Here is a 24,316-nt window from a genome sequence, read left to right as displayed (position 1 = left end):
ACTATGAATATATTTAACGTCACTGAATCATTCGCTTAAAAATGACAAATTCTGTTGTAAGGGAAAAAAAAAAGATACCTTTGCTGTTATTGTAATTCACCACCACCCCCAAATAAAGGAGATGTTATTTCAATGTCAGCTTTACTCAGGCAACAACAACAAAAAAATAGATTAGGGCCAGAGGGAAGGGGGCAGGCGGGCACAGGAGGTCGCCTTGGGTCAGGGGAGCTGACGGGGTCCTGGGGAGAGCCTAGCGTAGCGCTCATTGAGGGGCCTGGGATCCAAGATCAGAACAGAAAGGTGTTCAGAACTCGGTGATAGATTTGGAATTCTGCAAATGGTTCCCACACTTCTTGAGATTGACAGGCACCTGCAGATGGGCATCCAGGAGCCTGGCTCCCTCCCCTGAGGGCGTTTCCCCTGCTGGGCATGTTTCGGAGGTCCAGGTCCCTGCAGACAGGATCTGCTGATGCCTGCCTGTCTGGGCTTCTAGTCAGCTGGTCTTGAGCCTGGGGCTCTGGAATGCCGACAGGGAGATGAGAAACTGGGCAGCATAGTAGGTGGCCATGACCGCCAGGCGGCTGTAGGGCAGGGGCTGGATGAAGGTGTGGTAGGCCAGCACAGCATCTGAGATTGCAAAGAACAGGGCACCCCAGTGGGCGCTCCCGCCCCTGGCTAGGCCGCGCCACAGCATGGTGGCCAGGGCCAGGATGTAGGCTGTTAAGGGCAGCGCCTTGTCAGGCGAGAGGTGTAGCAGCAGGAGGCCACCGAATGGGAGGGAGGCCAGGACGATGGGCAGCAGGAGGCCTGGCTGCAGGGGCGTAAGGCCGAAAGCCCAGACGTACAGGAGCTGGGCCTCGGTGAAGGCAGCCACACCTGGAGGACATGAGGTTGGGGCGCCTGGTGAGGCCTGCTTCTCCAAATCGCCTTGCCACCCAGCGCCTGAGGGATAGGACTGCCCCCGAGGGATAGGAGCTCCCACTGCGGCAATGCCACTTTTCTTGCCTCCCCCGACCCTTGGGCCACGTGGTATCCATCTTTACTCTGTTCGAGACTGTCCACTGAGTCCCCAGGCTGCTCTGCTTCCTACCTGGGGCTGTCTGAGCACACACGTTGGGCACACTCCCACCCGGGCTCTGTGCTTGCTGGTCTCTTTGCCTGGACTGCCCTTCCCATAACACCTCCAATACGTCCCCTTCTCAGCAAGGCTGTCCTCAGCTAGTCTACTAAAGACTACAACACCTGGACCCCATCTCTACTTCCCCCATGCCTGACACTCACATCTTCTAAGGTAAGACTGCCCAGCCCCTCAGTTGTCCAAGCTCTGTGAGGGCAGGGATCTGGGTGTGTGTCGGTCACTGCCATATCCCAGTGCCTTGGAAGGCCCCATGAAGGCTCATGGCAGATGCCATCGGGAAGTCGCCCCTACACCCCAGACCCCTCCAAGTGGAAGTCCAAAAAGGATGACACAGCCCTGCTCAAAGCGCTCACCGTAGAGGAAAGTCTCAGGCCAGATAAGAAAGCCATCTCCGAAGGCTGAAAACAACAGGGCCACCTGTAGGAGAGAGCTGTAGTGCCCACTAGCGCATGCCCGCAGAAACCCCGCCAGGCACAGCACAGGCAGGCACTTGACCAGGGCGCCAACCCAGGACGGTGGGTCCTCAGGAATCCAGAGGATGAAGTAGGCAGCGCAGGTGAGGAAAAATGGGCTCAGGGACCTGCCCAGGTACAGCTGCTTCGGGAACAAGGGGGCCACTGAGCCACTGGAGCTCAGCCAACCCCCAGCTCCTGGGATGAGCCCCCAGGAGAACCCAACTGACCTGGGGATCCCAGCCAGCCCCCAGCCCTTGGAGGCCAAGACCCAGGTCTCAGGGCTTCCATCTCACCCCCACCCAGGGACCCCAGGCTGCCTAGCCCCACAAAACACAGGCTCCCAGGAGGCCAAGACTCCCCCAATTCCTCTGGGCTGCTCTGGTCTCTAGGAGCCCAGGCCCAGCCACCACCCCGCTTCCACAATCAGGGGCTCTCACTTGGGCTAAGAAGTGAGGATTTGGGGGCATACCCCCTTTCCAGGCAACCATATCGGCCAGTGACCCCCCAAGAGTGACCTGTATGTGGGCACCAATGGCTTTGAGGGGTGGAAGAGACATGCATGGTTATACGTTAACCTAAGGAGTGTCCTGTGGACTCTCGGACTGATAATGGCCCAGGGAGATGCTGGCCCCACCCATGGAGGTCCCTGCCTGGCACCTGCTGATAAAGTGGCATCAGGACACAGGATGTCCCTCCTGCCCCATAGCCCCAGCCCCCAGGAACCTGGTTTCTTCCCTCTCTGCCTGGGAGGCTGTGGGAGCAGATGCCCAGACAATCAACACCTCTCCACCACGTTGCGGGGACCATCCTGCCAGAGTAAGAAACAAGCAGACGGAAACTCCGCTGCCCCTCACAGTGGCCCAGGGGTCCTTCCTGCACTTGGGCCTCCGAGTTCCCCTTGGGAGCCTGCACCACCCTGGTGGCCTCCACCAGAAACATGTCCTGATGGAACAAATACCCAGAATGGGTGGCCCAAGGCATTGATCATCAGCCTACGGTCCAGAACTCTGGCTGGCACCAGACAAGCTTCCTGTATAGGTCTTGCATGTGTGCCCATCTTCTCTCCAGCTTCCTCTCTGAGAGGTGTGAGCCCACAGGGTGTCCTCTGGTGGAGCAGGCTCAGGGGATGTGGCTTCTGTAAGGTCCCCTCCACGACTGGGTGGATGAGGGGTGAACAGTGGACATTAAGGGGACCCCAGCAGACAGCTCTTGAGACCAGGTCCCACAGAAGACTGAGCAACACCCGGTTCCTCCTCCTCGGACCCCTTCCTGGTAAAGCAGAAGTTACCCCACCCCCAGCAGAACACAGAGGTTTAAGAGCCTGATGCCACTCTGAGCGGCACACCTGAGGTGGAGGGAAGAACAGGGACAGCACAGGACCCCGACCCTGAGTCCCAGAACTCAAGGTCTGAGCGGCAGAAGTCTTAAACTGTCTTCCTTTATTTATATCTGCGATATGAAATAGAAGCTCAGCACAAACACACACGCACTCACGCCAGCCTGGGGAGAGGGAGCTGGGACAAGGTCACTTGGCAGCTGGGCTGGACCCCAGACCCTCAGGTGTGGGAGGGGACCCCAGCCAGACCCCTGCCAAACCCCCACCCTGGGGTCCATGGGAGGCACAGGGGTCTCATGAGTGTCAGGGCCCCATGGGAATGTCACCAGGAAGGCCCCCTTGGACCATGAGCCCCCAGCCCCTAGAGAGCCACCAGGCCAGGCAGAAGGCCCTTCAGCTCCCAGCCCGGGGCAAGGGGCTGGGCAAAGGCACAGCCCCCACTCGGCCCCTCTAGGTGGGCCTGAGCTAAAAGGCCAAGTGTGGGTGTGGACGTCTGCACCGAAGTGGGGGATGGTGGGAGGGGAGGGTGGACGGTGCCTTGAGAATCCCAACACAGCCCCCGCTGGGAGGGGATAAAGGTCCAACCCACCCTGCCACCCCTCCTGAGACCTGGTTTTCTTCCGCTCTCTTCCCACCCACTCTCCTCCCTCAATATATATATAATATATAATATATGTTTCTCTCTCTCTTCTCTCTACTCAACTCTCTATATTTTTATTCTAGGAGACAAAACTCCATCATTTCTTTCCTCAGTGCAAATGGCGGGGGCTGTCTCCCTGGCAGCAGCCTCCTGGGACTCCAGAGGAGAGAGCGTGGGCGGTGGGATGGGGATGGAGTGATGGGGCAACGGGCCACCGTGGGACCCACCCTGCTCCCACCCGGGCAGGGTCCATGCGCAGGTTGAGGATTTGGCTGCCACCACCGGGACCAGGCAGTTACCTGGGAACCGAGAGGAAAATCTGGGTGAGGAGCCAGCCTACCCACTCGCCACCCCTAGCCCCTGCCCCCCGGCCTCTGCCACTCACTGGGAGCCTGGGGATGCGGGCCCTCCCAGGGCAGAGCCATTGGGCACTGGAAGCGGCTCCAGGGCCTGGGCACTGTCCAGAGGAAGGGATGGGACGGGTCAGTGCCTCAGCCCACACCACCACCACCCACCAGCATGAGGCCACGCTGTGCTCACCTCTGGCTTTGGGATAGCCCTGCAAGCTCTGAGCTCTTCTCCTCCTCCGTGGTCTGGGGGGGCCGGTGGGCCACAGGGGCTGGGACAGAGGTAGCAGGGTCTCTGGTTGCACTGGCGGTGGTAGAGTCAGGAGGGTTACCATCAGTACCGCCCTGCTGGACGCTGTTGCCTCCAGGGGCTAATGTGACCACAGAAGGAGCACATAGCCCAGGGCCTCCTGGCCAAAGACCTCTGGAAGCTGTCACCAGCAGGAGCTCAAGGTCAGCTGGGACATGGGCTCTGCACACTCCTGGCCCTTCTGAAAGCCTCCTTTTCACCTCTGGGGCTAGGTAGGGGTCCCTAGGGTCCAGGACTCTGTAGGGCACCCATGTATGGACAACACATGCACAGCCCTGGGGGGGTCTCGCAAGGGCCCCTCGCAGCAGCTCTGGGGCAGGAACAACCCAAGGGCCAGGCTCTATTCATCTCCCCCACACAGCCGCCCAGAAGTTGCTCCCCAGTTGGTCACCTGTCCAAAGAGTTGGGGGCACAGCTTGTCCCTCTGAGGGTGGCCTGGAAGTCCCCGACACTGACCAAAACCTGACAGGGGGCTGTGCGAAGGAGAGAAGCCCAGACACATGAAACAGCAAGTTGCTCCAAACTGGAAGGCCAGGGGACAGCAGAAGCAGGGCCGCGGGGCACAGTGGGCAGGTAGATGGGCAGTGTTAGGCAGGCAGTGGGCAGTGGCTCACCCAAAGGCTCCGCTACTTTGCCGCCATCTGTGGCTTCCTGAGGTGCTGAAGGGGGTGTGGGGTCCTGAGACCTGGGAGGCAAGAGGAGTAGCCCAAGGGGGCGGCCGGGGTTGACCCTGGAGCCTAAGGGAACCAGGACCTGGCACCACTGCCTGGCCACACCTCCCAGCCTCACCTGAGCTGCATGGCGTCAGGGGCCACAGGGCTGGCCAGGCTTGGGGTGGGGAGGTCCTGGCACAAGCCAAGGGGTCCCTGTGGGGCAGGATGCTCAGGGCACAGATCCTTCTCCCTGGAGTCTTGGAGGCTGGTCGGGAAGTCAGTAGGCACTGGGTCAAAGGTGGCTGTCCAGTTGGGGCCTGGGGTAGGGGCAGCAGTGAGCATGGCAGGCAGACCCCTGCCCACCCCAACCACGCCCACCAGCATGCTCACCCACCCAGAGACTGAGGGCTGATGCCAGAGTGAGAGGGGGGCCCGGCCCCTCCGCAGACTGCCCGGCCTTCCTCTTCGACGTCCTCCTCGTCCTCCTCGTCCTCTTCGCTATCTGTGCTGCCTCCACTCCTGCCCCAGAAGCCAGCCATCAGCCACCATGCTGAGGCAGGGACTGAGTGGGGAGGCCCCCTGGTCCCACCTCCAGACCCCTTAGCGCTGGCCCCAGAGTACCAGCTGTGAAGGAATCAACAGTCAAAAAGGGATGGTGGGGTGGGGCCACAGACAGCCCCGGGAGGACAGGTCAGGGCCTCCCTAGGCCTGGGATGTGCCAAGACACCAGGAGCGAGTCCTGCGTTCCACAAGGGGCAGGCAGGTGGGGACAAGAGCGCCAGCACTGGTATCAAGGGCAGAAAGATTCTTGTCTCCCTCACAGACCCTCCCAACACCTGACTGCTCACTCGGGGAGGCCAACTTGACGCTCTTCTCAACTACAAACTCAGGGGGACTTCTGTCACCACTATGTCCTCGACTGAGAGCAACACTGGTACATGCAGCTGCTCCAAAACACTGCTGAGCACTGACACGCGACTAGAGACCTTGGACAAAGTCTGATTGGCCTACATGTCCACCGCTAGGGGACGCTTGAACAAGTCCTGAATGCACACTACCATCTCCAGAGTGGGAAGGAATACCTCTGCTTATCATTGAAAATAAACTAAGACATTCGATAAAAGGGAAACGGAGGGGTCACTCCTCAAACCCATGCTCCAGAACCACTACCGACACCACACTCAGTGGCCAAGACCCCCAACGTCCATTGTTGACACAGCGATGAGAAGGAGAAAGACCTAAATTCATGAAAACATATCCTGCATTCACAGATCAGGAAATGGGATATTGTTAAAGCAGCAACATTCCCCAACCTGACCTACAGGTTCAAAGACAACCTTCTCACAATCCCAGATGCTTCCTTGGTGAAACCGACAAGCTGATCCTAAAATTCATGCAGAATCTCAAGGGACCCCAAAAAGTCAACGCAATCTTTAACGAAGTGTCAGGACTCGCACTTCCCAATTTTAAAACTTACTGTAATGCAATAGTGGTCCAGACCGAGTGGTCTCAGAATAGACATCGGACCAGAGGACCAGGAGAGAGAAGACAGAAATAAATGCTCCACACACACACAACCGACAAGGGTGCCATGCCCATTCAGTGAGGAAAGGACAGTCCACAAATGATGCTGGGATAGTGAGGAAAGGACAGTCCAAAAATGAAGCTGGACTCCGCCTCATATCTCATACACAAAATTATCTCAGAATGAACCAAAACCTAATATAAAAGCTAACACCATAAACTCTTAGAAGAAAACACAGGGGTGAGTCATGACCTTGAACTTGGCAATGGCACACTAAGCGCAAATGAACTTGGCTAGTTCATTCTTTGGGTACACTCACAGATGGCAAGTGAACACACCCATACACACCAGAAGGCTGCACCTCTCAAGCCGAAGAGGCGAAACCCATCTCTGGGGCAAAATGTCGGGGCAATATCAGCCCCAGGAGGGCGGACAGTGGTTGGGAGGGGACAGTGGCTAGCAGGGATGTTCCACTCTTCACCTGGCAAAGGAGTGTCCACATGGCCGTATACTCAGGAGTCCAAATCTCATCTGTATGTTTGTTACATGTCACTCAGAAAGTTAAAATACTAATTCTCAAATCAGAAGCCACAAGGCAAAGGCTCAGAGCTGTAGGCCCTGAGCTGTAGTCGGCCTTGGCAAACCAATGCTACACAAACTCATTTGGTCAGTGATGCTGGGGCCAGACAGTATTGACATTCATAAAGAGAAAAAGGGACAATGGTCACCTCTCATCTTACTGAAATCAGGGGAAAGAGAGCTGACAGGACTATCAAACCAGGGAGTGCAGTCAGGGGTAGGCGCCATACCGATCATAGGCATGCTGGAACAGGCCGCACCTGAAGGAGCCGCTGAGTTTTCCAGCCATACATAGGCAGTTACCTTGTTCTCTTTAACTTGTCTGAACGGGGTTTCCATCACTCAAAACTGCAAGCAGCCCAACACACACAAACTGCATCCTCTGTGTGGTTCCCCTTTACTCAGATGACAAAAACTATTTCATGTGGGACCTACAGACCCCATGCTGAGTAGCCTGGGAAAGGAGGTGGGAGGGGACTCACCGCATGCCTGGGGGCACACCCAAGCGGGGTCCCCTGGCCAATGAGCTGCCCTGCCAGGCGCCATCCTCCCCGTCAGACTCCCCGGAACCCTGGCCATCCTCCTCCTCCTCGTCATCATCGAACTGCTGGATCCGGTCTTTGTAGCAGATCTCGAGCAGGTTGGCATTGGGCTGCAGGGTGTAGCGGCGGGAGAGTGGGCTGGGCTGCACTGCCCATGGCCCCCTGCTACCACCAGAGGATGGGGCAGTACTCACGTTCTCGTCATCGGCATTGAGGGAGAAGGTGATGTTGGCCGTCTTGTCAAAAGGGGCACTAGGAGAGAGCACAAGAGCAGTGAGGGGAGGCACACAGGCAGCAGCTGAGGATTTAAGATTGTAACCTGGGTGACAGGCCTGAACTTCCCCAGGAGTGCAGTTCGCGTTCACAGCGACCTTAATGCAGCCACAGCAAGAAGTGAAAATGGAATGTGGGACCCAGCTGAAGCTAATTTTCCTAAGGACACAGCTAACCTAGCCCCATCTGCAGTGTGTCACTGCTGTCAAGGCCGAGTCAACATCTTCCTCCTATACCCACTTTTGCTCCATTCTCTGCACTTTCAGAAAGCCTCACAGAAGTGTAATTCCTGAAGGAATTAAAACCATGCATTTCAAATACTGACACAAACTGCTAAAAACGGTTTGTTACTTCTGCTATCAGCGAAATAAGCAATTTCAAGAGCCTTGTACTTGTTTCGTTGGCATCCTTCTAAGTGTCAGTCCTGTTTGTGGTGAAAGCACTGTCTACCCAAGGGCCCACGCTCTGCCCCTGTGGCAGGGAGACCTCCTAGGTTATCTGGGAAGCTCTCTCTCCAAGTCAGCAAACATTCTGCCACAAAGGTCAGTGGACTCATGTGAGTCAGCAGCTCCTGAGTGCTGACTGGGCACCACTCTTCCTATGCTTTCTTCTCACCACCCCTCGTACGACAGGCATTCCTCTCTCCTCTGAAACACGCAGAAGTGAGGCAGGGCCGGGCGGGGCCAGGCTGAGCACTGGCACAGTGGGTCAGGGGTTATCTCTCCTACAGGGCAGCATCTTCAGCAGAAGGTATCAAGATATCCACTGTTTTTCATTCCAGAACATTCCATGACTTTGCTCTTTTAGTTTTTGACCCCACGGGAATTTATCTTGACGGAGTAACAGTTTTGTCCAAAAGGACAGCTGGCCAGCCTAACGCCATTCACTGAGCAGGATAGGGCTGGGTCCTCCCTTGGGCAGTGTCTTCCCCAGGTGTCCTAGGCCTCTCAAAGTGATGGGCGCTCCTGAGGACTCCTAGTGCCCGGTACTGTGCAGGGAGAGCAGCAGCAAACACGCTCTCACACCTGCATCCAAGGGACCACTGTCCGGCTGTGGGCACTACAGACCAAAGCTGACCCTCACACTGTTGCTGCACAGGGTCGCTGACCAGCAGGTGCCCCAGTCTCCCCAGCTGTAAAGTGGCTCTCAAACCCTAAGCAGAGAGTAGTCGTGGGTAACACTGAAAGGTGCCTGGCATGCTGCCAGGTGACAAAAAGGACAAGGGTAGTGACCCCGTCTCAGTTGTTTCCCAAAAACCCAGGCACAGCTATGGCCCCTCCTGCGTGTCCCTGGACCCCAGCGGACCTCTCTCCATCTGCTTCCCTACGGTCCACCTCAGAGCATCATGGGCTCGTTCCTCAAAAGGAGCCTCTTCCGCCCATGGGGCAGCGGCACACCTTGCTGTTCATAGCGCTTCTCTCAGGGGCCCCGAGGGCAGGCTCCGGAAGCCCTGAGGTACACACGAGACCCAGGACCAGTGGAGGCACAACCTGGCTCAGAAAGGAGGCCCCTGGGCAGGTGGGTGATGAGCCACTCACTGCCCTCCACAGGCCGTAGCCAGCCACTCCACTCCTGCCCCTGCTACAGTATCCCCTGCACTCACTTGGCCACCTGCCCTTCTCTTCACTGTCTACCTGGTACTGTCTGTCACAAGGTTACTTGTACAATCTACAAAACGTTAGTAAATTTTAATTTTTTTCTGACCACAAACGCAACAGACGCTTGTGACAGAAAATTCATAAAATAAAGAAAGAAGCCCGTGACTACAACACCAGGGATGGTGATGCTAAAATACTGTCACCCAACAAATACAAGGGTACAGAACTGGTCACTGGAAAAGAGATCTCATCTCCCCACAGCCTGTCAAGGGGCGAGAGGTGACCCCGGCCTCTGGAGCCATCCTGACTCTGTGAGAGCTCATCTCATGAGCCCGACTGGGTCTCGGGGCAGGGTAGAGGGGACACCAGGGAGGACACAGGAAGGAGGGCAGGAGGAGCCATATGACAGACGGCCTCGCACAGGCACACACTCACTTCACGCTTTCTTCCTGCTCCCCAAACTCCTCATCATTGAAGCCGAAGTGGTCAATGAAGGCCGAGGTCATGCGCTGCATCTGGAAGTCCATGAAGGCCTACGGGGAGGAGAGTGTGCAGTCAGGGTGGTGGGTGAGGCCAGGTGGGGCAGGACCCACCAGCGTAGCCTACCTGCTGCAGCACAGCCTCCTCAGGGAAGCTGAGCTCCTTTAGCCTGTCGTCCTCGTCGTCACTGGAGGAGTGCAGGTGGTGGCTGCTCACCTGGGTGGGCAGGTGGCAGGGCATCAGGGCCTGCGGGGCCCCCAGGCAAGGATGGGGGCAAGGACGGGATGTGGGGACAGAAAGGCCAAGGCTCGATGAAGAGGAATGAGGCAGCAGAGGTACAGCAGCCGGGGCTCACCAGGTCCACCATGTTCTTCCTGTTGGTCTCAGCCAAGGGTCCCGACACGAAGGCTTCCCACTGTTCCTGCTGCTCACCTGGCAGCTCTGCTCAGCGGGAGGGGACGAGGATATGAGATACCCCCCAACTCTGCCTCCATCACCCCACCATCCGGCAAGCCTCTGCCTCACCCTTCAGCAGCTGCCCTAGCTGCTCAGCGTTGGGCCCCTTCTCTGTGTTCTGCACCAGGGCGTTGGCCACTCTGGTCAGGTGGCCCATGTAGCCTTTCCGAGGGCCCCCGGCAGACCTGGGTGAAAGTGGAGGCCACGGCTGGACACAGGCGGACACAGGCGGACACCGTGTCTCCCTCCCCGCTGCCCAGGCAGGAAGGCCAGGGCACACTCACTGCACACGATCATTCTCCTCCCAAGACGTCAGGATGCGCTCCACCAGGCGGCACTGCTGCAGCAGCTGTGGGAGAAGGGGGATGCATGGGCACGGGGGCCAGCCAGGGTGTCACTGCTACAACTAGCCAGGCCCCAGACTCAGTCACCTACAGGTGAGAGAATGATGGGGCCCCACCATCTTGGCCTGGCACCCAAACCTCTGGTCTTTCCACGAGCATGCAATACCCTCACACACACACAGCTGTATACTCACACATGCCAGCCCCCACTGTGCTTCCCACTCTGCTCCCCGAGAAAAGTCCTCAGCCTGTCTGATCTGCTCAGTCGAAACAACAAACCCCAAAGGTACCCTGCCTGTCGCCCACTCCAAAGCTGACCCTCCCCACTGAACAGTTCCTCCCTGAAGCCTTAGGCTATTCCCAGGTAGTGTTCCACCTCCCGTAGTGGCTGTCACCCCAGGAGAGTCCTTTCCTCTGTGCCCTAGGGACACATGCTACCTCCTGAAATCACTGTGTCCACTCACCTCCCCACACATCACCCATATCTATTTCTCCCACACATAACCTAAGAACAAGGCCAAGCCCCAAGCTCCCAAGATATGAAGTCACCCACCAAGTACTGGTCAGCAGGACAGGTGACAGAAATAGCTAGGGAAGAGCCCACCCCCAAATAAATGGAGGGGAGACCCGGGAGCCACAGCTCACGTGTTTCACGCCGGGGTTCGGGGTGGGCATCTCAAGGCTGCCATCAGAAGGGGGCCCAGCGCTCAGCATGGCGCTCACACATACCTCCACTTGAGTGTGAAGGAAGTTGTTGAACACGTAGTGGAAAAAGAGGTCCTGGAAGGGGACGCAGGCTGGCACTGAGAGACCTGTCCCACTGGCCCTCCCCCACCCCACCCCATCCCGCCCACCGCACCAGCATGGTGTTGGGCACATCCAGCGCCAGGAGCTCCTGTGTCAGGGCCGCATCGTTGGCACTCAGGGCACTGGCCAGCAGCTTGACCACATGCAGCCGTGTGTTGCCCAGAGGCGGGGACAGGCTGCCCCACGTTGTGCACAGTGGCTCCAGCTGCAGGCACAGGAGAAGCTTGATTCCCAACCCAGCACTGCTGGGAACCAAGGACCAACACCCCCACACCCCACTGGCCACATCCCCCCTGGCCTACCTCGGGTGGTGTGAGCAGGATCTGGTGGAAGTGGCTGAGCCGAGGACGCAGGGCGTGCAGGGCGCCCATGCTAGACACGGTACTGTCCAAGGTTGCCTGGGCCAGGAGCTCCAGCTGCCCATCCACACTGCTGAAGAAGTTGTTCATGGTCGCAGATTCGGATCTGCAGCAGAGGCAGGATGGAGAGCAGGGTGAGCTGCCCAGATGGCCTGCATGTACACACATGCATGTGTGGGGGACACCTGGAAGGGAGTGAGAAGCTGCTCCCAGAGGGAACCCTTCCAGGCAAAACATCAGGGGTAGGGAATGAGACGGGAAGCATCTAGGCAGGGTGGGAGCCTGGGGACCCTGGGGTAGTGGCCCCACTGTGCTGTGGGCAGTAACCTGCCTCAGGGGCCCCAGATTCCGACAGCTTTGGGTGGCTGACTTGGCCTCCGTTGCCTTGGCTGTCAGGAACAGAACTTCTCTCCAGGACCATGACGACCACCATGAAGGAGACACCACTTGTGGAGGCCAAATCCCTGTAACTTCCACCCCCTGAACTGAACAGAGGCGCCCAGGGAGGCGGCCCCTCACCGTGGCCTCCTGGGCTCCAGCAGAGTCAGCAGCACCTGGATCCCGCTGACAAGAACAGATGGGCTGGGATCCCCTTCCAGCATGTTGCTCAGGAGCTGCTCGATCGTCTCCTGCCTGGGACAAAGGGCATTAGGGTGAAGAGCCTGGGACCTGGGGCCCCCAGGACAGCTGCCCACCCTGGACTGGGGTGCCACCCACAAACCCACTTCTCCAGGGTTGCCAACAGCTGGTCAGGCTCCGGGCTGTCCTGAACTTGGATCATCTGCTCCCGGCTCAGGCGGATGATGTCGCACAGGGACTGGGACGCGTTGGAATGTTGCTGCGGAGGTGGAGAGCAAGCTGAGGACCCCAGGCCAGCAGCTGGGTCCTCCACAGCTTGGTATAGGGACTCGTCCCATAAACTAAGCACCTGGCCCCAGCCCTTAAGGACAGGCGCAGAGGGTCAAGAGACACAGGGACACAAATGCCAAAGGAGGGAGCTCAAGGTACCAAACACTGGGAGAAGAAAGATGGAAGACAGAAAGGGAAAACGAAGGCAGGCTCCCTGTAAAAGACCCACAGAAATCATGCATTTGGTGCATTCACAGCAGCCAAAGAAGGGACATCCAGTCACTGATAAACAGACAAGCAACCACGTTTTGACCACAAGCAGAACGTTTCCCAGCCTTAGAAGAATGGGGCACCCACAAACCACAACATGGATGTACACAGGATACAGCGCTAAGGCAGAGACCAGCCCCAGAACCATGTACATGTAAACAAAATGCCCAGAAGAGGCAAACCCAAAGACAGAAAGCAGACTGGTGGCTGCCAGGGGCTGCAGGGCCCTGAGGAAAGCAGAGAGACAACTAACGGGCACAGGGTTTCCTTTCCAGAGAGATGGAAAATAGCCCAAAAGTGATGCGGTAATGGCTGCACAACTCTATATATATAGTAAAAACCACTGAATCCTACATTATAAATGGGTGGACTACGTGGTACGTGATTTAACTTCAATAAATCTATTAACCAAAAAAGAAAAACAGAGGAGGAGCAGGGTGCTGAGCCTAACCCAAGAGGCAGCTGCCAAGGGCCCCCACACAGACATAGAACCCATCCAGGCCGTGGCTTCATTTCAGAGCTCGTCACAGGTGGGTGCTCTTGCCCCTCTGCCACAAAGGCCTAGATGGTCATCACCAATCCGGGACGGGTGCTGGCTGGGCGCTGATGACCTGTGCCTGTGGCTGGAGGACAGCCGAGGCCCCATGAGCTGTTGGTGAAGAAGCGGGGCCTCCAGGTGGGTTCTCTGAAGGACAAACAGGGCTTGTCCAGGCACAAGAGATGGAAGGCACCGCAGGCCACAGAGCCAACACGGGAGGGAAAGAGGGCTAGAAGCCCAGGAAAGGTGTCAGCAAGGGCATCAGGAAGAACCTGGTATCAGAAAATGCTCACCAGACCCCGACCCTTCAAGGGAGGGTGGGCCAACTTCCTGGCTCATGTGTGTAAAAACTCCACCTAATGCCTCCTTTTCTCATCAGTTCCTCTTTGCAGGGAGGAGGCCCAGTGTGGCTGGGAGCAGCAGGTGGTAGGGATACTCACATTGTCATCTTTCAGCGGGTGGATCTGCTCTATGAGCCGCTGGACTATTTTCTCCTCGTTGAGCCACTAGGGGTAAGAAAGGCAGCAGGACTCTGCTCACTGGCCGCCGCCCAGCCCGGCCTGCCCCACTCTGGCCCACCTTGGCCCACCCGCGCAGACTCACATTGACCACGTCCTGCCTCAGCTGGGGCCGCTCCACACAAGTGAGGAGGCGCAGCAGCAGGTCCATGATGGCCGAGGTGCCGATGTGCTGCAGCAGCAGGTCCACAAAGTCATCCTTCTTCCGCAGGAAGGACACGAGCTGGGGGCACTAGTGCGTCAGGAGGCAGGACCCGGCTGTGCCCTCCCACCCGCCCGAGAGCCTGGGGTGGCAGGCACCTGGTCTGTCTTGCGGTTGATGAGGATGCCCATGACCTTGCTGAAGAAGCTGGCCAGCAAAGGGTTGAGGCAGCCATTGCTCTGCAGGAAGCCATAGAGCCGGTTCAGCAGGGACTCATCCGCTCCCAAGGCATCGTTGATCTGGGGCACGTCTGAAGTCAGGATCTCACAAGCCACACTGGGGTACCTGAGGGAGAGGGTGGGGGGCGGCTCTCAGCTCCAGGGCCATCCTCACATCCCCTTACGCTTTATCAGAACCATGCCCACAGCAATGTCCACCCTTCTGAGCCTAGACGCCCACCACCAAGCCAGTTCCTCTATCACCAGGACATCACCTGCCTATTCCTATGGCCTTGCCTCCCACCCAGGTCACCATCAGAGCTTCCCCTTCTCAGTCCGTCCACCTGCGTACTCTCTCTAAACCTCTCCCTCGCCCCTTGCCTCTTTCTCCTGAGGGCTGCCCTGCCCTGTGCACTTCGGACCGCTGGGAACAGGTGGACCGCTCACCACTCATTCTCCAAAAAGAGAAACTTATAAGAAACACTGTAATTGTGGGACTTGCTTCAGTCCACACCAGGGCCTGCAGACCATCCCATGGTATCATCCTGGCTATGACACTGTACTATACCTTGCAAAATGTCACCACTGGGGGAAACCAGGCAATGTACAGGGAACTCTCACAATTGCATGTGATTCTACAGTTCTCTCAACAAATATCCAATTGAAAAAAACACCAAGAAAAAGAAAGTGGGGGTGGGGTGTAGGCACTAAAACAAGACTACCCAGGTGCTGCTCCTTTAGGGCCGGGTGGAAGGCCCACGGGGCTCATCCTCCCACCCTTCCACTGGATGTTGTCTGGGAAACCCCATAGTGACAAAGATGCTGTTAAAAAGCTATATCAGAAGTGGTTTGGAGTGCAAGCTGTAGGTCTGCACCCAGGGGTCCTCTCTGCCTGCCTGGGTTGCCTCCTCCCTACAAAGGCACCAATGGTGACAAGAGGGAGTCAGGTCGGAGCTAGGACAGAACAGGGGAGGCTCACTTGTAGCGCAGCCGTTCCTCCCCGCTGGCTGGTGGCTCCTGGGTCACCCAGGCCACCATGGCCTGCAGGTGCGGTGGCTGCAGCAGGAAGTCCAGCAGCTTGCGGTTAACAACCTTGCACTCCTGCAGCACGTCCTCCTCGTCCAGCAGCTCAGGCAGGCTCAGGTCCTCCCGTTCCAGCAGCGTGTCGAGGTGTGAGCTCGTGTGAAGGTCAAACTTCCAAAACATGGCGCCCTGTGGGCAAGGAGCTGTCATACACTGGCCCCACCAGCCCTACCCAGCAAGTAGCAGACCCCAGTGTCTTCCCTAGCCACCTCTCATCCAGACCCCTGAGGTCCAGGGGGCCATTTCATACCTGAGGCCAACTGCCCTGCCCAACCCTTGGCCCCAAGGTCCAGAAAAGGCCCTTGGGTATGAACTGGGCTCAGGGCCTGAGAGGGAGAGCCCCAATGCTATGCACAAAGTTACCATGGTCCCCTCCCCTGCCACCACTCATCTGTCCCCACACCTGGGCAGGGACCCCCGCCCAGGGCAAGGCTGGAGCCAAGCTCATCCTGGAACCTCCAACAAACTCACTTCAATCTATATTTGCTGAACAAATTCAAGTGCCCCATGATGGGCAGCACGCGACTGCCATCCAGCCCAGCAAGTCACCATGTGGTGCAGGGTGTGGGGCAGTGGCAAGTAGAGGGAAGTCTGCCGTTGCCTGGATGCCGCACATATACACACACACAAACACACCCAACCCCCTCAACCACCCAAGGCCGAGGATAGGGAAGAGGGAAATGGGGGTGGCTCTCAGAACAGTCACTGACCAGGTCCCAAAGAACCAGGACAGACAGGGTAACCGGTTCAGCGGGGAGGACAGGCTGGCTCCAGATGGCGTCCTGGCTCTGAGGCTGACTCTGAAGACCTTGCATGCCTGGCTGCGGCCCAGCCTGCCCAACACGAGTAGGTGCCCAGCATCAGCAGCATCTCGATGGAATGCTCGCTAGGGGCCAGTAGGGCCCGAGCTGCACAGACTTGGCTGCCCCTCTCAGGAGCCTGCAGGTCCCCCAGGCCAGACTGCCAGCTGCAGACCTGCCCTGTGCTCACGCCAGGCACCCAGGCCACTGGTCCCCACCCTGTGCATCCACTATGCACTGGTGCTATGCCCACGGCCCCCTCCAAGGGGCTCTTGTCACTCCATCACACAGCAGGCAACCTGCTGGGACTCAGCAGCACTGCGCGGGCACCGACCAGAGCTCAGGCTTGCCACCTGCCTCATGCAGACTACCTGAGGCAGAGCCCCGCACCGGCAGACTGAGAGATCACCATACCCTCCTGGGCACTTCCTAGGTCAGCAGATGCCAGACCCTCTCCTGTGAAGCCCTCTGGGTCCTCTCTGCCCCACACTGCTCCAGCCACAGGAAGCAGATGCAGCCCCAGCCTGAGAAGAGAGGCTGACTCAGGAAGCAGCAGGGCTGAGCCAAGGTGGAGCCAGCAAGCACAGGTGACTAGCCTTCTGAGCCTGGGTCCCTCTAAGACATCATGGCACCCAGCTCCCCTTTTCAGCATGCACAGGGGACTTTCACCTCAGCCATGTGGCCTCCTGGCTGTGGCCAGGTGCAAGGGGCTCTAATTCCACAACCACCCTGACCAGACTCACGCTGGCTCAGAAATATTATGAGAGAAACCCCTGTCTGCAGAACATGTCTCACATGTCTCAGGGCATGACCCCTCTGCATTCACCTGTCAGGGAAAAGGGGAGTGGCGCCCACCTCATCCCCCACTTAGGGGCCCCCTAAACCACAACCATAAGGCAGGGGTGGGGTTGGACCATCAGAGTAGTAGGCTTGAAAAGGCTGCACCAGGGGCAGAGTGGAAACTACTGCTTTAGACAGAAACCAACCAGTGCCAACTCTGGGAGTGCTTGGCCACCTTCCTTGGACACAGACAACCCCACTTGTGCCCAGAGCCTAGACCTCCTTGAGGCACTCTTTCACCATCCTATCTCACTTGATGAGAGTCTGCAACAAGGCCCACGTCACAGGTGAGAAAACTAAGGCTCCACAGATGGGCACTAATAGGTGGGGGTTGGGGGTGTGTAGGCAGACTTCCTGAGCTGGGAGGACCTAGGACCAGAATCATCAAGAGGCAGGGATCTCGATGTGGTGAGAATACCACCTGTTTCTACATCACTTTCTGGCAGCAGTAAAGAGACCAGAGGGGCAAAAAGGCCACCCAAGTGGCGTGAGCGAAGTAGTCATCAAGGATCACATGCCATGTGACATTATTTACATGGAATGTCCAGGAGAGGCAAATCCACAGAAAGTAGATTAGTAGTTTTCAGGAGCTGGGAGAGATTTAGGTGGGGGGCTGGGGATGAAAGGTTTCCTTTTGGGAAAAGGATATTCTAAGAAAGCCCCCCCACAAAAAAAAAGCTCTAAAATCGGTTATACACAATTTTGCTTGTCAGTTATACCTCAACTAAAAAATCCTTTGTGGTGATGGCTGTACAGCTCTGTGACAATACTAGAAACCACTGACTCGTGCGCTGTGAATGGGAGAATCGTACACGTATGAATTATATCTTGACAAATACCGTTACCAAAACAAACAAAACGAGGCTGCCCGAGTGCGAGGGCCAGGCTCAGGCCTCACTCCATGTCCCAGTCACCCCGAGCTGACAAGATGCCAGCTGCCTGCAGAGCTGAAGCACGTGTAGGCTCCACCCTGGGGAGCCTGCCCAGGTTCCCCTCCCCACTACACAACATTATTGTCCCTGAGCTAAGTATATGCACCCCCAGGTGGAGGGCAAGGCCCAGCCAACATGTGCAGAAAACCCATGCACCATATCGGGTGCCTCATATGTCTCATTGAGATGACAAGGCGAAGCATGGTTCTTATTCCCATTTGACAGACGCATGGGTGGGAGCCCACAGGACTCAGCAAAGTATCCTGCTCTCCTGACCAGAGGCCCACTCATTTCTGAAGCATGTGGTCAGAGGATGCAGGCTATGGCCCCAGCCCCAAATCCCCACACCCTCTCCCTTACAAGATCCGCACCTAATTCAGACAGGACAGACTTCTCTCCCAAAGCTGGCTTTCCAGAGACCCAGGATGGGGGCCGCCACAACAAGACAGGAGGGGGCTAGGTGGCATAGAGCGTGGATTCCAGGGACCTCACAACCCACGTGACCCCTTAAACTCTCAGAACCTCAGGTTGCCCCTCCGAAAAGCAGGAGGCTACAAGGCTCAGATGTAACTAAGTGGTCGTCGGTACCCTACACACATCATTCCCCAGCTCTGCACTGAACGAAGATGCACATGTAGATCTAGAAAAGAGAACACACGGAAAAGAGGAAAAGAGAAAAAGACTTCCTCCGCCACAAATTCTCAATTCACTCGAGCTCCAAGTCCTGCCTGTCACCCCATCTTCTCTTAATGGAATTTGCTGGAAGCCCCGGGAATCGGGCAGGAGAGGTGGGTTCCTTTCTCACTCTCTAACGGCACGAGCCTGGGCCAGGCACCTAGTTTCCAGTCTGTGAAATGGGGGCACAGGCGCCAGAAAGGCCCATGCTGTGAGGACAGCCAAGTCAGGCAGGTGAAAGGAGCGTGCTCAGCGGTGTTGGCCCCTTCCTGTCTGTCCCTGAAACCATGCTGAAGCTGGGACACTTTTAGGAGGAGAGAAGGTAACCCCATACCCTCAGAGGTGATGGCGCTAAAAACAGAAGAGCAATGTGGGAGAAAGACAGCTTGTTTGCCTGAGTGACCCAGGTCATAAAACACTCTGGCGGGCGCCACACACCCGCCACCCCCACTCTTTGCAACTTTTAGTAAACTTCAAGAAAACGGAAGTGACTACCACTGGTTTTTAGCAACCGTTTGAAAACCAAGATTCTGGCTGCCAACGGAAGGGGAAACTAAATGAGAAAGGAAGCCATTAAAAAGAAAAGCACCTGTCCCTTGCCAGCTCCGCACCATTGCCTCAGGTTCTGGCGCTGCTGTGTTGTTCTCAGGCCTCCTGCCTGGGCTCAGCCAGCCTGACTACAGCTCCCACGCAGCTGTCCCCCCCACTGTTGCTGCTGCTGCTACCATCCGTCCAAACAGCTCTGCCTGCCAGGGAGCCCTGGGTCAGGTCCTTTATCTGCCACCCCTTCCTTGCCTGCCTTGGCCCCAAAGCACCAGGAAGTGGAGGTCAAGGGCGCGGAGGCCTCTGGGAGGGCTTCCAGCGCAGGCACCTGAGCTGCCTTAAGGCTCAGCAGAGGCTCTTGCAGTGGGAGAGGCCATCTGGAGCCTGCTGACTGCTGCCACCCTCAGCCATCACAGGCCACCAGCCACTCTAATGAGACACAGGCAAGGTGAACTCCTGGAAGAGAGAGAACCCACTGCTGGTGGCCAACTCCCAGTCCCTTGCAGGACCCAGCGGGCCAGAGGATGTTGAGACCACGTCCCTCCAACTCACTGTCAGCTCTTAGCCAAATCTGGAAAGTGGGTGGGGGACTTTTGATTCCAAGGATGGGAAGACTAGGTACCACCAGTAGGACCCTGTGTATGTGTGCTGCCATAAAACCCAACACAGACCCAGCAAGGTAGGTGGCGGGACACCTATTTGGAAAAGGGGGCCACTGAGGCCATAGAGGGGCCTGGCCAAGGCCACACAGAAAGATGGGCTGGGACCTCACTGTGGCTCGGGAAAGCCTGGGGGGGGTCCCCTATTAGAGGCACCCCAGGTGCCTCTCCCTCTAACCCCAGACCACCCTCTCCTAAGGGAAGTGACCAGGTTGGTCCAACCCCAGGGAATGGAGTAATCAGGAAACAAGAGATCAGAGACACCTGGCCGAGGATTGAGGAGGGACCCAAAAGCTCACGTTCAGGATGGTCTCCTAGATGGGTCATAGGTTCAAAGGAAAAGAATAATGAGTAGATTTTGAAACAACCCTTGGAAACAGAGAGGGGCACAGTCAGTGTTACAGGTGATGGAGTCACAAGGCCTGGGCTCCAGTCCTGCCTGTCCAAAGTGAAATCTCGGTGGCCTTAGCCCCTACACTCCTCACCCGTGAGACACCTCACAGTAACGGTAAGACCACACTTCCCATGGTAAGATCCATAAGACCAGCCTTCAAAGAGAAAACCACAGCTTGGCCTCAAAAGGAGGGTGTGTCCCCACCACCAGTGCCGAGCCTGCCCAGAAGCCCGGATGCCAGGAGAGCTTCTCATTCTCACCATTTCTTCTAGGACTCTCTCACCTCATCTCTTGCTGCCACCCGCATGGTGCTCAACACTCCTGCCACACCTGACTGCTCCTCTGCCCTGGCTCAGCTGCTCCCTCTGCCTTCCTCCAGCTCAAGGAGCCTGACTAGCTCCTCTTGGGTCCTTCAGGCATCTGCACAGACACCACTTCCTCCAGGAAGCCTCCCTTGACTGTGTTAGGGGCCTGCTCCACAGCTTCCGTGGTCACCCTGTGACAGCACCTAAGGGCTCTGTGATAGCATTTGCCTGTTTGTCACCTGCCTCCCTCACCAGATCCCCAATTCCCAGGACCTAGCACAAGGCCAAGCCCACAGCTAGAGGTGCTTGCTGAATGAATGAAACTGAAGGCCACTTGGACACAGGCCCTGACAAAAAGTTGTGGGAGGGAATGAGCATTCTTTTGCTATGGAAACCATAAAGGACCCAACGAAGAGTACCACAAACACGCAAGCACATCAAAACACACAACACTGGCCACTAGCAGGTAGCAACAGAGATGAGCCCAAACTGTACCACACCCAAGCAAGAGGGGAGGGCGTGCCCACTGCAGCCCTGACACAATCTGACACTGTGTGAGGACTGTCCCGTGCACTGGAGGATGCTGAGCAGCATCCCTGGCCTCTACCCAACAAATGCCAGTAGCATACCCAAGTTGTGACAAAAAAACGTCTCCAGCCATTGTTGAGTTTCCCCTGGGGGACACAATCACTCCCAGTTGAAATACTCTACAAGGGAGAATTCCCAACCAAAAGTAACCCTAAAAGCTACTGATTCTGAAGCACTTCCTGCACCCGGCATTATGCTCCAGGCTTCTGTAAACAGTACACAGAACTCCCAGAACCAGCCTATGAGGGGAGCCCTGACATCGGCGCCACCTTACACACCCCTGATGTTTCTTTACAACTCTGAGCCCTGTACCACACCTGACAACTCATCTTCCTATGCAGAAACACCTCACCTTTTAGGGTGATGTTAATGGTGACATCTGCATCCTCAGCACAGACATGTCAAAGAGCAAGCAAGAAAAGACCCAACCAGAAGGTTACCCTTCAGGGCCTGGACAAGGGGCCCTCTGGGGAACTGCAACCACTTCCTCCCAACACATCTGCAAGCCAGGCACAGACCACTCTGGTCCCCCACCTTCACATATCTGCATGTGCTGTTCCTTCCAGCTGGGAGGCCCTTCTTCCCACCGTCCATCAGTCACCTCCTCATCCTTCCTAGACAGAAAGCGCCACCCGCCAAGCCAGTCTCACCAGTCCCTGGCTCTGGGCCTCCAGCATCCTGAGTTAACTCTGTGGGACCAGCAGTAATTGTGACTGTCCGGCTCTGCCTTTGTCTCCCAGGCCTGGTCCCTCCCTCCCTCGTGCCCAGCACCAGTCTGCCTGCCCTGCCCTCAGCCTCATCTCATAGGATGGGACCCAGTGGTGACTACTCTACAGAAGTACCTCCCGGAGACAGCTCACAAGAAGCCAGGGCCACGGGGCAAGAGAGCCTGTCAGGGTGAGGAGAAGTTCCCCTCCTCCAGTCGTCCTGAGGCCAACGTAAGTCTGAGGCCATGGATCTATGATGGCAGGTGACAGGGGCGGAGGGGAAGGGGTGTCCAAGGGACTGGGCCTGAGGAGGAAAAGATGAGGGTGTGTGGGGCGAGGGAAGAGTAAGAGAGTGGGGTTGAGTCCAAGGGGCAGGGGGAGGTGAGGGAGAGGGGCAGGCCAAGTACAATGCCCTGGGACTAACGGGGCACTGAGGGAAGAGACTAAGAGACTTGCGGGGCTGAGGGGACAGGGGAAAAGACTAAGAGACTTAGGGAGCTGAGAGTAGAGAGTAAGAGACTTGGGGGGCTGAGGGAAGAGAGTAAGAGACTTGGGGGAGCTAAGGAGACTAAAAGATTTGGGGGACTCAGGGGGAAGACTTAATAGACTTGGGGGGCTGAAGAGGAGACTAAGACTTGGGGGCTGAGGGAGAGATCCTGGGAGCCCCAGGAGGGAGGGAAAAGGTCCGAAGGAGAAGGGCTGAGGAGACTGACGAGTACTGAGGCGGCGCTGCCGGGGACTCGGGGAGCCAAGCCTGGAGGAGCACCGGGGAGGCCGCTCACCTGCGCTGGGGGGCGGCGGCTCCTCGCACTCGGGGCTCATCGGGGCGCCCCCACCCCCCGCCCCGCCGCCGGCGGCTCCGGCCCTGCTCAGGGACCCGGTACGTGGGGGCGGGGGGCGACCGGGTCTCGCGCGGGCGCAGGCGCTGGGGTCCGGGCTCGTGCACGCGCCCTCGGGCCTACGGGGGGCCCTCGCACGCCGAGTTCCGGAGTTCGGGGGCTCAGCGCCGGCTGGGTGCGGGGAGGGCGCTGGGGTCGCCGGCGAGGTGGACGCGAGTCCGGACCGGGGACTGGGGGAAGTCAGCGGGGTCACGAGGCTCGCGCAGGCCTTCAGTGGGGAAGCCGCCCCGGTTTCCCCCGCCCTGCGGCAAAGCTCAGGCCGGTCGGGTAAGACGTCCTCCACTGTCCAAACGGGCCGCAGTGGTAAGAGGCAGCCGACGGAGGCTGAGGCTCACTTCCTGCACCGCCCCTTCCCCACGCCGGCTCGTTCTCCCGGCTTTGCAGTTCGTTTCGCCTCCCGGCTTTGCAGTCGGCTCAGAGCCTCCTACGCCCGGATCCGTCCGCCACTATCCCACAACCCCCTAGCCAGAGGCACGCAGGAGGCCCCGCCCTCCAGCCGCGACTCTCTGCGCGGAGGCTGCTCTCCCTCCCGGAAGTGCGCGTGCACAGGAACCCGGGCGCCCCCCATCCCGCCCACTGAAACTACCTCCACCTCCGACGCGCTTGCGCCCGTTGGTGCCAACGGTCTCTCCCGGAATAAACCCAGACAACCCAGTACGCAGGCGCCACTGCACACCCAGGGGCTTTTCTCTACTACTCCGTTCCAAACTCCAGAGGAAACCTTGCTCCAGGATTTCTCCTCCCACTCGCTTCTTGTGGAATCAATCGCTATTTGTCTCCTCCAATCGTATTCAAGCTCTCTCCAGGGTCGAGCTCCTGGATAATCTGTGCCGGGTTCCTCTCTAGGGCAAGGCGCTAGGTCCAATTTGGTTTCTTCGCGACAGCTCTGTGCCTCGGGGTGGCTTCAGTCCCACCAGGCCTTTGCCCAGGCAGTGTCTTTACTGTTGCCATTTGCTGCACAAAGACGCCTCTAACAACATCGACTGGAAGGGTTCTGCCAGACCTTGTATCAATATTCATTAAAGTCCCATCTGGCTCATAGCTCCCTTTGCCCATGTTACAGCCCCACTCACTGTAAGGATACAAGTAAATGGATGTAAAGATTCAACTTGTATTTTCAACCTGCAGTGTTGTTACCTTCTTCATTTCAGGGACACTCGAATCATGTTTGAATACATTTTCCTGTTATAGATGTTCTCTATTTCGGGGATGCCAATTATGCATTTGTCCTTTACATCTCTTAGCTTCTAATTGCTTTAATCTTTCTCATTTCCTCCAGCATTCACTGATTACTATATGTCCGTAATTTGATTTTTCGGCCATGTCTCTTCTGGTCCTTGCTATTTCTAGTATATTTGTTGCATGTGACACTTTTTGATCCTTGTATCAGGTGATGACATACCACCTCAGTGGCATGTGTCACGTTCGCAATTTGGAGCTGCAGGTGTGAAGCCTGGGAAGTGGACGCCTGTGTTTGCCCAGGACTGTCTGGGACCAGATGAGCAAGAGTGTCT

At 57.3% G+C, this 24,316-nt stretch overlaps 2 protein-coding genes across 7 annotated transcripts; both read right to left on the bottom strand.

Annotated features, from left to right (window-relative positions):
- Positions 1-126: 126 nt before the first annotated feature.
- On the bottom strand, positions 127-2,870 carry TMEM86B (transmembrane protein 86B). Of its 4 annotated transcripts, none has more exons than XM_011379280.2 (4): positions 2,552-2,870; positions 2,031-2,108; positions 1,492-1,735; positions 127-876 (listed from the first exon to the last, which is right to left on the bottom strand). In XM_011379280.2, exons 1-4 carry the CDS (start codon positions 2,648-2,650, stop codon positions 494-496), a joined length of 804 nt encoding a protein of 267 aa, XP_011377582.1. In that variant the 5' UTR covers positions 2,651-2,870; the 3' UTR covers positions 127-493. The 4 variants fall into 4 exon arrangements, with proteins under 4 accessions (XP_011377582.1, XP_023378596.1, XP_023378597.1 ...); XM_023522828.1 differs by having other exon boundaries at positions 1,492-1,732; XM_023522829.1 differs by lacking the exon at positions 2,031-2,108.
- A 142-nt stretch (positions 2,871-3,012) lies between these two features.
- Positions 3,013-23,299, bottom strand: PPP6R1 (protein phosphatase 6 regulatory subunit 1). 3 transcript variants are annotated; one of them, XM_011379284.2, is made up of 24 exons: positions 22,686-23,299; positions 15,357-15,589; positions 14,318-14,504; positions 14,103-14,240; positions 13,940-14,005; positions 12,568-12,680; positions 12,362-12,475; positions 11,786-11,948; positions 11,536-11,688; positions 11,322-11,456; positions 10,617-10,681; positions 10,402-10,517; positions 10,232-10,317; positions 10,003-10,092; positions 9,832-9,929; positions 7,720-7,777; positions 7,466-7,635; positions 5,274-5,398; positions 5,016-5,196; positions 4,841-4,911; positions 4,618-4,699; positions 4,110-4,220; positions 3,955-4,026; positions 3,013-3,868 (listed from the first exon to the last, which is right to left on the bottom strand). In XM_011379284.2, the coding sequence occupies exons 2-24, from the start codon at positions 15,581-15,583 to the stop codon at positions 3,865-3,867; spliced, it is 2,625 nt and encodes an 874-aa protein (XP_011377586.1). In that variant the 5' UTR covers positions 15,584-15,589; positions 22,686-23,299; the 3' UTR covers positions 3,013-3,864. The 3 variants fall into 3 exon arrangements, with proteins under 3 accessions (XP_011377586.1, XP_011377584.1, XP_023378594.1); XM_011379282.2 differs by lacking the exon at positions 22,686-23,299 and adding an exon at positions 20,587-20,620; XM_023522826.1 differs by lacking the exons at positions 3,013-3,868; positions 22,686-23,299 and having other exon boundaries at positions 3,951-4,026.
- Between the last annotated feature and the right edge of the window lie 1,017 nt (positions 23,300-24,316).

This window comes from Pteropus vampyrus, unplaced genomic scaffold (assembly GCF_000151845.1).
Source record: "Pteropus vampyrus isolate Shadow unplaced genomic scaffold, Pvam_2.0 Scaffold357, whole genome shotgun sequence".
Taxonomy (NCBI): Eukaryota; Metazoa; Chordata; class Mammalia; order Chiroptera; family Pteropodidae; genus Pteropus; species Pteropus vampyrus.
The sequence above is the reverse complement of the archived record's forward strand: the minus strand, read 5'-3'. Positions and strand labels throughout refer to the sequence as shown.